A 12,896-nucleotide genomic window follows, 5' to 3' on the forward strand; every position below is an offset into this window, starting at 1 on the left:
ATCACAAGACTATCGGTAACATTCTTTTTGCTGGCAAGTTTCGGAGATATTAAGGTTTAAACTTTAGGTATTTGAATAAAACGGAAAACGTGCGTCCGCATACGTCATCAAATTTCAGTCATCGAACGTTTTATGACGTCATGTGATTTATTGTCTATGGTTTATAGAGCTGTAATAGTAGTAGTGTGGATTGTTTGTTTACCACTACAATACCATTTGTGTTATACAAATATGAGGACCAATATGTTAGGGTGGACCATAGACATCAACAAATAGAGCCGCCAATAATTTAGCAAACGTTTCTGTGACGTCACTCATTACCAACTTACGAAAACAACGCTTTTACGAAGGCGAATTTTCCAAAAGAAAATGATTAATGAAAATATTGATTTTATCGGCTGTTATAAACACAAAACGAGTCTAATATAATCCTTTATAGGTTGAGTATGTTAAATTAGATATTCCTCCCGTCTGAAAATGATCCATCGCTGTATTTTAACCATGAAGAAACATAGCCAATCTTTTGAAGGAATTCGAAAAATTCGAAGGAAACGAAGAATCGTCAGCCGTTTCTTCACTGTTGGATATTGAAACCTTAAACATACGAATATGTTTGTATAATTATAACAGTAAATCTCTGTATAAATTGCGGCCATAAAGGGTAAATTTGAAAATAAATAAATATTTTGAAACCATGTAATATAATAATTGAAATCCTCCTTCTCTTGTTTGGGCTTTTTCAATCCACCTACTACCCGCGACGGAGACAATGTCATCGGCCCATCTTGTGACACAGTGCATGTGAGTCCACAACAGCCATCTATGTTGGAAAAGGGGAAGCAGCTTTAATACTGAGAAAGACTATTTTAATTTGTATGCAAGGTCCCAATCCCGGATTAAATTCACATACTTGAGATCCGCCTGAAAACATAATTTCCCTTTCTTGAAAGTTTTCCGCAGATACTTTAAGGCACATTTTATAAACTTTATAAAATTAATTAACTTTGTTTTCGCCACTTTTTTTATAAATACAATTGAACCTACCGGTTTCGACAAGAACGTTGTCATCGTCAGGGTTTATTTTAATTTAAAATCATTAAAAACATTAAAATAAACCATGATAATGACAAGGTTCTTGTCGAAACCGGTAGGTTAAATTGTTTTAGTAAAAAAGTGGTGAAAACAAGGTAAATTAATTTTATAAAGTTTTTAATTTCCCTTTTTTTCGTTTTTGTTTTGACCAACAAAGGAAATTTTACAAGTGTTGCTGTCAATCATGAGTAGAAATGGTAAATGTTACCGTGTCGGGTTGTGGTCCCGTGGTTAGTGTCGCGGACTATCGAGTCAGAGTTTTTCGGTTCGAACCCACTCTACCACAATTTGATACCTACTCGTATATCTAGTAATGAGCTGCTTAGGCCCACAGAAATAATATGAAATTGAAGTATTTTTGTAAATAGAAAAAAAAACAAATATATCTCTTAAAAAAAAAACATGTAAAATGATCACTTAACCAAGCCTATGACGATCGTTAGCCCAGTAAACGGCCAGACTTTCTTATTCTTCTATGTTTGAGATGTCAAAAATGTAACAATTCATAGAGTATTTTGAGTGTGTCCAAAAAATAGTGTGGTTGTCAATAATGGGTAGAATTGGTGAATGTTACACGTGTGTAAAGTGATCACTTAAACCAGTCTATGACGGTCGTCAGCCCCGTAAATGCCCAGACTTCCATATTGTTCTTCATCATTGTTGAGATGTAAAAAAAATATTTAAATGTAATGGTCTTATAATTAAATATATTATATGAATATCAAACTTTTGTTATACATAAAAAATAGTTTTGTTGTAAGCGGTATTTGAAATGATGTCACTTCCATATTCTTTTTCATATTTGATGAGATGTCAAAAATAATTCATAGAGCAATTTCGGAGTTCAGAGATTATTGTTTTTTCCATATTTTTTTGTATTTTCTGATAAATTCGGATCCCAGTACGAAAGGTGACAGATTAGAGGGTTTCTACTGTAAAACTGTTTCCGGATACCACTCACTACTATCCGCTTAGTAACTTAATCATGCTTTCAAATCAATTTGCAGCCCCGATACTCAGCGGCTTCGCCAATCGGTTAACTTCCACAAAAGCCTTCGATTCGGTGCTTCAAACGTACTTTGCCGCCAGAAACCGGAGTTTCCGGTTTTAATTCGGTCGTTTGTATTCAACTTCCTGTGCCGAAGGCACTACGGCAGGCGGGAGGGGGAGGGGGCAGATTATAAATCGCCAAGAAATCACTTCCGCTTATCAGAGCTCCCAGATGCTGAAGATATTTTATTAACTCCGGTTCAGTTCTTATTTTAGCGCAATTGTTATCCGTCTTGAATACGAACCGTTATTACTGGACTGGTAAAAATGCCTCCCTAGTCAATCTGTAATTGCGATTTTTGAGCATTTCCACAAAGAAAACAAGATTTATCTATATATATAGTGCCAGCTCGCTAATTCGAATAAAAGTTGTGCTTTTCACCTGTATATAGATGAAAACATCTGTAGTTTTCGAAACTAGTCGTGTGTAATGAAATATAACTCATTAAGTGCTATTATACAAGTGTTAATTGTGCAGTGAGTCGTTCGGATTACTGAAACTTTTGAGAAAAATAAGAAAAAAAAATCAAATTGCGGTTTATGAAAAAAAAAAAAAAAATTATTTAGGTATTGAATAAATAATTTAAAAAATTTAAATTAAAATTTTATAGAAGCAAATCAATCATCACACAGTTTGTTACCCGCGAAAAGAAACTATAAACCAAGGTAGGACACGAAATACCGAACCCTCTTCTAGTGGAACGGAAGGCCTGTTGACGACAGTCAATAGTCCGGCTTCTCCTGAGTAGTTTTACGTGGTTTCCTCCCAACTATGAGCAAATGCTGAGAAGTTCCTGATTGGCCCACACTAGTTTATCCTTCCTGTTCCCAACACAGATTTTTTTTTTTATTTTTTTTATTCATTTAATATATTTACATTTTTATTTATAACATAATAACATTTGAATCATTTATACATATGTAGAACTTTTATATTTCGATTCGCTGTGCCTCTCCATAAAAGAGTCTGTGCTCTTGTGCTTGGAAAGGGACTTACACTCGTGGTTTAATGTTATATAATAAAAGATATAATAGTTTTTTTAATATATTTTTTTAAAGATTTAAATGTATAGAGCTTTAATTTTTTTCTTGAGGATTTTTATATCATCTATTTTTTTTATTTCTTTAGGGAGTTTATTGAAATGTTTGATTGCCAAATATTTGAAGTTTTGCTGAAATTGCTTGGTGTTGCATTTTGGAATAGAAAAATCGTTTGAGAATCTCGATGATAAATTCTTTGTTAAATTTAAATAGTTGTCACCCTTTAGTATTTGAAAAACTGCGGTTTTTTTATAAATGGATTCTATATTTGGGACTTGAAATTTTTTAAATAATAATTTTGTTGGAAATATGTTTTTTTTTTCAAGATGACTTTAATTATGGTTTTCTGTACTATTTAGATAAAAATTAAACATGTTTTTAGCTGGAAGAAGCAAAAATCCACTAAAAGATCTAATATATAAACCTTGTAAATAATAAGAAATGTCAATAATGCAACTTTTTTCTTGAATGTTTTTCGCAGATACCATATTGCACATTTTCTAAACTTAATAAAATAAAACTACTTTGTTTTTAACCACTTTTAATTGGTACTTTTCTCCAACCGGTTTCGACAAGACCTTCATCATCAGGGTTAACCATGTAGTGATGATGACAAGGTTCTTGTCAAAACCAGTTGGAGAAAAGTACTAATAAAAAGTGGTTAATAACAAAGTAGTTTTATAATTAAAATGTAACTTTGTTTTAAAATCACTATAAATATATATGATTATAGTGATTTTAAAACAAAGTTACATATAGCAATAAGCCTGCCAATGTACACACATATTGTACAAAAAGTTCAAATAAATAAATAAATAAAAAATGGGAAATCACAAAGTTATTGCTTCAAATATAAATACACATAAATTATAAATACAAATATCTTCTTCTTCTTCTTCTCCTTCCTGCTAAATCAATTATTTTATATCATACCCTTTTTTTAATCTCTGATTGTTTTTTAACAGTTTTATAACATAAATGTGGCATTGTTTAATTGGCTTTTTTTAACGTAACTATTTTTGTTAATGTAATGTAATGTTTATTATTGTTAATGTAACTATTGTTTGTTATATAAATTTTTTCATATGTAAGCTGTACAATTCCCGAACAAATAAAATAAATAATAAAATAAAATAAAGAAGTTTTACTTTATTAAGTTAATAAATACAATTCCCATTTTAAAAAAAACTACGAATGGAATATCGCTTTGAAAGATAAGCCTTAGTCAAAACTATTATAGGAATAGATTTCTATGAAACTATTTTAACATACCTACCGTTAAAGCTTTTTACATTTTTAAAAATATATAGTATAAAGAATAGAACCAAACAACCAATTTATTGGAGTCCGATCGGAAAGAGTTGAAAATCGAGTGCCATTTGGAGTTTTTTGCGTCTGGCAATTCCTCTCGCTAGAACGGTTGCAGATAATGATGAAAATAAGATTTCCGACTTGCAAGATCTTCGTAATTTTTTAACAAGCTCGATCCAGATTGGAGGGTGGGCACCCCACCCCTCCCCTCCCCCGCGCCAATCCGGAGCACACTCGTTAAAATTTCTTATTCCTTCTGCTGTGCTTTAAGTTGATTAAACATTAATCATTTATTATATTGAAAAAGAGGCTAAATTAAAATCGGTAGCTGCATATTAATAATATGCTAACTCGTAAGATATACATATCTTTCGGAGGGAAAATGTATGAGTATCTATGGTATTTTATATTTAATATTCTTCTTCTTTTATCCCTTATCCACACCCTATGGTGCATAGGGAACTACATCGTATCGACGCAGTGTTATCTTGATCGTTGCTTACGTAAAGGCAAGGTGATCAGCCCTCCGCTTCAGGTCCAGAGTAAAATTGAATAAATATTAGAGTGAAAAAATCAATTATATTTATTTGACCCCCCCCCCCCTGGGAATCGAACCCGAAACCTCCAGCACGATAACTAAATACGTTAGCCATTACACCGCAGAGGCGGACATTATTACTTGACAAATGCTATATTAATGTGAGGTTAAAAAATAAAACAATCATAATAAGTTTAAAAAAATTATTTTTATTTTTATTATTTTATGTACACTGAGAATTCATAATCAATAACGAAATTATAATAAAATTATTTAAGACTTCTAATTAGACCAATCATTGCATTGGACTGATGCAGCATAATCTTGACTATGAATTACATCAAAACACTGCAAGACAATATGACCAATATTATCTTATCTAGTGTGAACACGTGTAGGCAAGATGGTCAGTCCTGCGCTTCATGCACTAGTTCAGGATCATTTTTAAAATAGAAGTTTGTTAAAGAAATGTAATTTGACACGGGTGATATTAGATGGCATCAAAAGCATGACAGAAAAGAATTGATAATATTTTCGTATTATAGAGACACCTATCCTCTACACAGCAAAGCAAACATGACAAGAAATTATACACTTAACGTGTAACCCCAAGAAAAATCATTTAAAAAAATTGTTTAAGTAAAATCACTAGTATGGCATGTATCACCCAATTTTGGGTGCTTTACCAGTAAATTTTTTTTTTTAATTTTTAGGTAACGTAATTCACGAAATATTCATACCGCCCCAATAGGTTTATGTAACACACAAATATGTGCACACCGTAAACAATGTGTTAATATTATAGTGAAAAATCATTTTAATTTATTCTGACCCCCTTGGAATTGATCCCGTGACCGCTCTGGCATTGAAGCCAAACGCGCTAACCGCTGCACTATGAAAGCGGACAATGTTTAGTCAAGGGTAAAACTGGGCAAGGACAATAAAACAGCAGAAATGTCAAGAAGAATAGAAATAAGTTGGGCAGCTTTTGGCAGACTCATTCTAGAAAGTAAAGAGATTCCGACCTGTCTAAAAAGAAAAACGTATGAATCCTGCATACTGCCTGTGAATACATCGCTCACTCCTTTCAAGAACATCATAAATAAAAAATTGACAATTTTCAGTTGTGCATGTTTTCGGAATGCCCAGAAAATGTACTATATCCCAGCAAAAGAGGCATATTTTTAACTTAATATTTACCCGCTACAGGGCAAAAAGTGTTGTTTTTGCATTTTGAAGAAAATGTATTGTTTAATTATTTTTTTAAATATACTAACTATATAACCTTCAGGTTTTACCTAAAAAAATCTGTTGCACTGTAAAAAGTTCAATAAGTGGCTTGATATTTATTTTTAAAATCAAGATAATAGGTCAGGAGTCGTAATAATCGTCGGGTATGTATGAGGAGATGCATGAATGTAGAAGAGGCAAAGAATGTTTGCAAAGACGGAGTGGTGTGGCGTTCGATTCTCTCTGCCTACCCCTGCGGGGAAGCGGCGTGATGGTTAGTTAGTTAGTTTTAGTTTTATTTATTTTTAATACATTGTATTATATTTATAAACTTTAAAAACGTTCTCCTGAAAAATCAAGTTTTTTGATTTATGACGTTCCTGAAAGGAGTGCGCGATATATGCACTAGAGACTATGGCTCTGACAAAAAAAAAAGCCGAGAAATTCAAATGCACACAGTGATCCATGCTTGGTTTAAGCCTAAAAGATAAAATAAGAAACAAAGAAATAAGGAACAGAAACAGAATAGCGGATATCATGGATTGCGTAGCAAGACTCAAGTGGCAATGAGCGGGACATGTTGCAAGATAGGACCCCACAAGGCGGATCCCTAAAATTTTGAGATGGAGACCTCGGGAGAATAAAAGAAGCGTTTGAAGACGTCAATAAGATTGTCCGATGACATAACTGCTGGGTAGAAATTGGCTGCAAGCAGCAACAGACTGAAAAAAATGGAATGATACAGAAGAGGACTATATCCAACAGTGGACGACAGAAGTATAAAGAAGAAGAACCCCAAGGATATTACCTTGTTGAACCTGCTGGAAACCAAACCCATCACTTTGAGATATTCAAATATTATAACAACCAAATAAAATAAATATACTGTAAATATTGAACCTTATATTATCCTTCTCCTTCCTGCAAAATCTATTTTTTTTATACCATACCCTTTTTGTCTCTTAATGTTTTTAATAGTTATTATAACATGAATGTGGAATTGTTTAATTGGCTTTATTTTTATTAATGTAACTATTTTTGTTAATGTAATGTAATATTTATTATTGTTAATGTAACTATTGTTTATTATATACTCTTTTAAATGTAAAGCTGTACAATTCCCGAACAAATACAAATAAAATATAAAAGAATTATTCACTCTGTTATAATTGATAGCAGCTGACGAATAATGTCTTCCAATAGCAAAAACATAATCATAACCCCACATGATAAAATCTTATACAAAACTCTGACGTAAAGGATTCTGACAGGGAATCTAATATAGAAATAACAGTGGGAAACTGTTACTTTATCAGTTTCCTAATTAGGATGACATTTGTTACATTTTCTTTCCAGCTTAATTATTTTTTTGAATTACCTAACGTCCAAGTAACTCTGAAATCTAGCTACGGCTTATGCAACACCGCTTATCATGACCCTACTCAGGCTTCAACTTTTTAAGTTTCATAGCCTATGCCTACTCGTGAGTGGATTCACTCTTTATGTTTAAAGTTACTATAATTTCATGTAATTCATGAGTGAAAATTCTAGGCAAAAACACTCGCACACTTAATTTTTTTGTATGTCAAATTATCAAGTATGTAAGGAGCTAGAAATACACAATACCCAACCAAATTTGTGAATTGATTACGTGATCAGCTTTAAATGATAAAACTAAAAACCGAATTGAGCCACAATTTCTTTTAACTGTAGAATACTAAACTATCGTAAGTATTTAAAAGTAAATAAAAAAAAATTAACTAAGGCAAAATGACGATTCCTTGAATAAACAATGTTCGCATCGTTTCAGCACCCCCTGCTTCACAGTACCTTCCTGATGTACCATTAATTTTTTACATTATTATGTGATTTCTTAAACCCACAGAATGTTACTACTACTTCTAAAATAATAAAAGTTTTTGATTATCTTATATATTCCCGTTTTATTACTTACGAATGTTACAATGACACAATTTAATTCGATCGCTCATGTCTAGTACCTAGTTTCCATTAAAATAATTCTATTTTTTATGAAATCAGGCTAATGATTGAGTTTTATCTTCTAACTTGTTCAACGACTGAAATAAAATTAAATATTTAACAGAAAAGTTATTCCTAGAGAGAAGAAAGCACCCATTTTGATATTGTTAAATCGAAAATGGCCCAAATTATTTCCAATACGATTCTTCAATTAAAATTTGTTTAACGTCATGTTCAGTTTCCTTATAAGTTCGGCCATCTACCAATCGATTTTCACTTATATATTTCTTAGCGTCGAACTTTTGAAAGAAGTTAATTGTTTTGTATAATTCATTCACGGTCTCGTCCGTTACATTTAGAGACCTCTGGCATTTTTTAGCGTTCTTCAGTACGTTATCTATTTTTGAATCTTTCATTTCATCCGCGGGAACAACGAGGTCTTCTTTTGCCGGGAGCTTCCAGGAATTGTTCCGGTCGATGGATTGGGAGAGGGCAGCAAGCGAGTTCTTCCAGATAAACATCCGTTCGAAAGAATTTATCATTCCCGGTATAGTTTTCATCGGGTTTAAGTATCTGAAGAGATTTTGTTGGATTTCTGTTTCTGTCAACATGGCGCTGTGAATTGTGTCGTCGATCCATAATTTTTCACCCGAACCGAGGACAATCTTCCTATTTTTAGCCAAGTTGAACTTCTTGAGGGATTTGATTTCGCTTAAAAGTAAGCCAGATACGTCCTGGATGTCTTGTTTCGTTTGTCTGTTTGCGTTAGTTTCGCAAAACACGTACTTTGCATCGATGAGATTATTCCAATTTTTATTTGAAATACTTCTCGCGGTAGAGTTGGGGTGAAATACGGACATGTTGAGAGATTCGTTTCTATCTACGAAGCAAAAATCCCCGTGGCCGAGGCAATTGGAAACCGATTTCCTTATTTCTTTCATGATGTTGATGCTCTCCGATAATTTTGAGATATTTCCGTGGACGAGAATTTGTTTAGAATTGTGGAATGAGTTTAGAGCTAGGATATCATTTCTCAAGTTCACGATCGCTTGTCCGTAGTTTGTTTGCCCGTTGTTATCTCTTATATTTCCGGCAAATATTCCGGAAGCAGTGGCAAGACTGTGAATAAAGTCCTTGAAGCATTCGACGTGCGCGGTGAGCTGGGAATGCTTGCTTTTCAATTTTAGAGAATCTAACAAGCGGGGTGTTAGTTTAGCGGATACGTCGTCAGACCTGAGGATATTTGCGAATGCGGCGGCCAGATCTCTGGCATTTTTTTTGTACTGTAAGGCAGAGATCATGATGTTCGCGTGCATCAGATTAATCTGAGCTAGACTTTCCTTCCAGTGGAGAATATTCCTCAATCGGGCATTGTCTTCGACTTGAATCAATTCTTCTTCTATTTTCTTGTCTTCCAACAATTGATTGACGCTTTTTTCCCTCCTACTCATTAAATTAATGTACACATCGGAAAGATCAATATTTTCTAGTGATTTTTCAACATCGACAGATTCAACATCATCTAAATTTGTTGAAAATAAACTCTCGTAGGTGTATGCCATTTTAGAAGAACTCAAATTCTGATGATCCACATTATTTGTATCCGCAAAAGAGCTAGTGGAAGAGTCTTCTAGAGACTTTTTGGCAGTCACTAATTGTAAGAAATCGGCTAATACATCTATATCTTCATTGTGTTTCATCTTTAGAGAGAAATTTTTCTTGAGGCAGGGAATATTTGTAGTAATATCGGAGAGCGTTTTACTCTGATGTATGTCTTCCTTCACTTGCCGAATTGTTTCTTTTACAAGATGAATTTCTCGCTGCACGTCTTCTACATTTCTTTTAAGTTGGTTGACATGAGAACACTTGCTCTTGAGTTTCGCGAGTTTTTCAGCGAGGCGAGAATCACTCGATTCGCTCTCTTTGCGCAGCTTAGAAAGAGCGTATTTATTTTCATCTACTTTTTTCCATAGCAGCAACGGTTCTGGGGGAAGCACTTGCCCGAGTTTCGCCTTTGACGAGTTTTCAACGAGTTCGTAACGCTGTATCGCCTTAACAAATACGTTTTCTTTGATTAAGGCTACTTCTTGTTTTGGCTTGATATTTTTCACAACATCTTTCCAAAAAGAACGAAATATCGAGCCGCGACAGACTTTTTTCAGCTGATCATCTGAAGGAAATTTGTCTTTAGGGTAACCCATGGTCAGAAGCCACTCTCCCAAAATGACATGCGGCTCTTTATCACCCATTTTCAATAATTCTCCACGACTAGAACTCAACTTTCAATATTAATTATTGTCCAAACAAATACTAACAAATTGTATAATTCAAACAGACAACTGTCACTTTTGACTTTTGTATTCTTGCAACGGTTTTCAGTATTGCCAGTTTTTATATGATGCCACTCGTAAAAAATAAAAACTTTTTTTTATTGAGTAGGTACTATTTAATTCATTAATTACTTTGGGGATAGATGGTACACTTACATCCCTGAAGATGACAAAGTGCTTACTGAAACTGGTTGGAAAAAGTACCAAAAATAAAAAGTGGTTAAAAACAAAGTCTTAGTTTTATTATGTAAAGCTTGCTTGAGAAGTCAACAGAGAATAAATTGCCCAAATACTCTTACACAAAGGAAAAGTACGTAAGTATTTTATTTAGTACATTTTACTTACTACATGAAAATGAAAATTAATGAATTTAAAAAATACAGTAATTGAGTTAATAACACAGACCTCAAAAAAGAATTTCATGAAAGCAAAAAGCCGTCTATAACAAAAAATAACAAGCCGGCATAGTAAAAACTGGGTACTTAAAAAAAATAAGTGCAATGTCTTGTTGTCTTGGCGTGGTCGAGTAATTCACACTGGCGAGTTACTGAGTGCCAAGTTCTCAGGACTCTTCTTCTTCTTTGTCAGCCATCTATCACTGCTGGGTTTAAGCCTCTTCTAATTCTTTCAGAATTCTCTTGTTTGGGCTCTTTCAATCCACTTACTACCTGCATCATGGACAATGTCATCCGCCCTTCTTTTCTGAGGCCGGCTAATTCCTCTTTTTATTTCCCATGGACTCCATTGCAGAACTTTAGATGCTTATCTCTCCATTTTCTGTCTCGTAACACGACCTGTCCATTGTTATTTTGGTCTGGCAATATGATCTAACACTCTCGGGACTCCACTGTACGTATAACGAAAATCAATCTTGAAATATTTTCTGCTATCCATGATTGTTGTTGGCCATCCAAATATGCATGTAAAAGAATAATAATTGTACCTTCCAAAGGTAGAATTTTAGGTACTATTTATAGAGTATAAAAGGAAAAAAATAGGAGGGTAAATAAAACAATTAAATTTATATTTGAATTTTATTTTTTTGCATTAAAACCAAAACCATAACTGCAACAATGAATGTAACATTAATCTATGAGTTATTATAAATTAATATAATTAGTAATAACATTACGAGTTTCACTTTAGAACAATTCTAGGATTCATACTGATATCTTTTTACCTAAAACCTCGTCTAGACTATAATTGTTCCATCTGTGATTATCCGCTATAATTATACAATTATTGGTATATATTACAATTATTACATGAGGTGCAAGCACAATATCTACAATAAACTAATGTTTAAGTCTCAAATGTTCACACCAAATGTGCAAACTTCAGTGTTAAACATTATAAATACGAGTTTAAGGATAATGTGAAATAATATACACATAAAACATCTTTATGTACAATAGAATGAATAAATAAAACATTGTCAATAGGTTGCACGAGTTGAGATTTATGTAAATAACAGCATTAGATTATTTTTCGAGATTAACGTCGATAGATTTTAGAAAAATTGTTTGGAAGAGAGTAAAAGAAAATGTCTCCTACTAAGATCGATAACGCTGAATATAACATCTATGTGAATCATAAAAAAGGACACATGGTAACACAAGGTTAGTATTATAATTTATAATATTCAATACAGTGATGCCTCGCACAACGAACTTTCAGTTCATCCATTACACGACTAGACAATGAACCTCGCTTCACACAACGTACTGTATCGTATTTCATCTTGTCAATCGGACGCTTCAAGTTTGCACGTAGGCAATGGACTCATACGATGAAACTGAAGGTTTTTTAATGATGAACGTTTTTAATTAATTTATTATACCTACATAAATATCTCATAGCTTCATATAAAATTAAGTCATTTATTTGTCAGTTAATTCAAGTCCGCATTTGTCAACTGCACGAGAGGCTTCGGGTCGCAATCTCAGAGGAGTGAAAATAAATATAAGTAATTTATTATTCTTTGTTTTTATTGTCCGCCTCCGTAGCGTAATGGTCAACACGCTCGGCTACCGTTCTGGAGGTCCCGGGTTCGATTCCCAGGGAGGGTCAAATAAATATAAGTGATTTTTTCACTGTAATATTTATTCAATATTACCCTGGACTGGTACCTGAAGCGGAGGACTGTTCACCTTTCCTTCATGTGTAAACGATCAAGATAACTCTGCGTTTATATGACGCAGTGCCCTATGCACCATTGGGGTGCGGATAAGGGTTTAAAAAGAAGAAGAAGAATTATTCTAACTTTATTTTATTTTATTATTCTGGACTAGTACATGGAGTGAAAGGCTGATCACCTTTACATT

The 12,896-nt window shown here is 33.4% G+C and overlaps 1 protein-coding gene across 1 annotated transcript; it reads right to left on the reverse strand.

The window, feature by feature from the left end:
- Positions 1-5,128: 5,128 nt before the first annotated feature.
- LOC148300789 (uncharacterized) lies at positions 5,129-10,587 on the reverse strand. Its single transcript, XM_088274308.1, has one exon. It carries the CDS (start codon positions 10,489-10,491, stop codon positions 8,431-8,433), a length of 2,061 nt encoding a protein of 686 aa, XP_088130434.1. The 5' UTR covers positions 10,492-10,587; the 3' UTR covers positions 5,129-8,430.
- Between the last annotated feature and the right edge of the window lie 2,309 nt (positions 10,588-12,896).

This window comes from Brachycentrus maculatus, unplaced genomic scaffold (assembly GCF_059751285.1).
Source record: "Brachycentrus maculatus isolate JH-2025_06_01 unplaced genomic scaffold, ASM5975128v1 h1tg000656l, whole genome shotgun sequence".
Lineage (NCBI taxonomy): Eukaryota > Metazoa > Arthropoda > Insecta > Trichoptera > Brachycentridae > Brachycentrus > Brachycentrus maculatus.

Bases quoted from the DNA above. Each gene is read 5' to 3' on its own strand.
- LOC148300789 (XM_088274308.1), bottom strand. From the start codon at position 10,491: ATGGGTGATAAAGAGCCGCATGTCATTTTGGGAGAGTGGCTTCTGACC.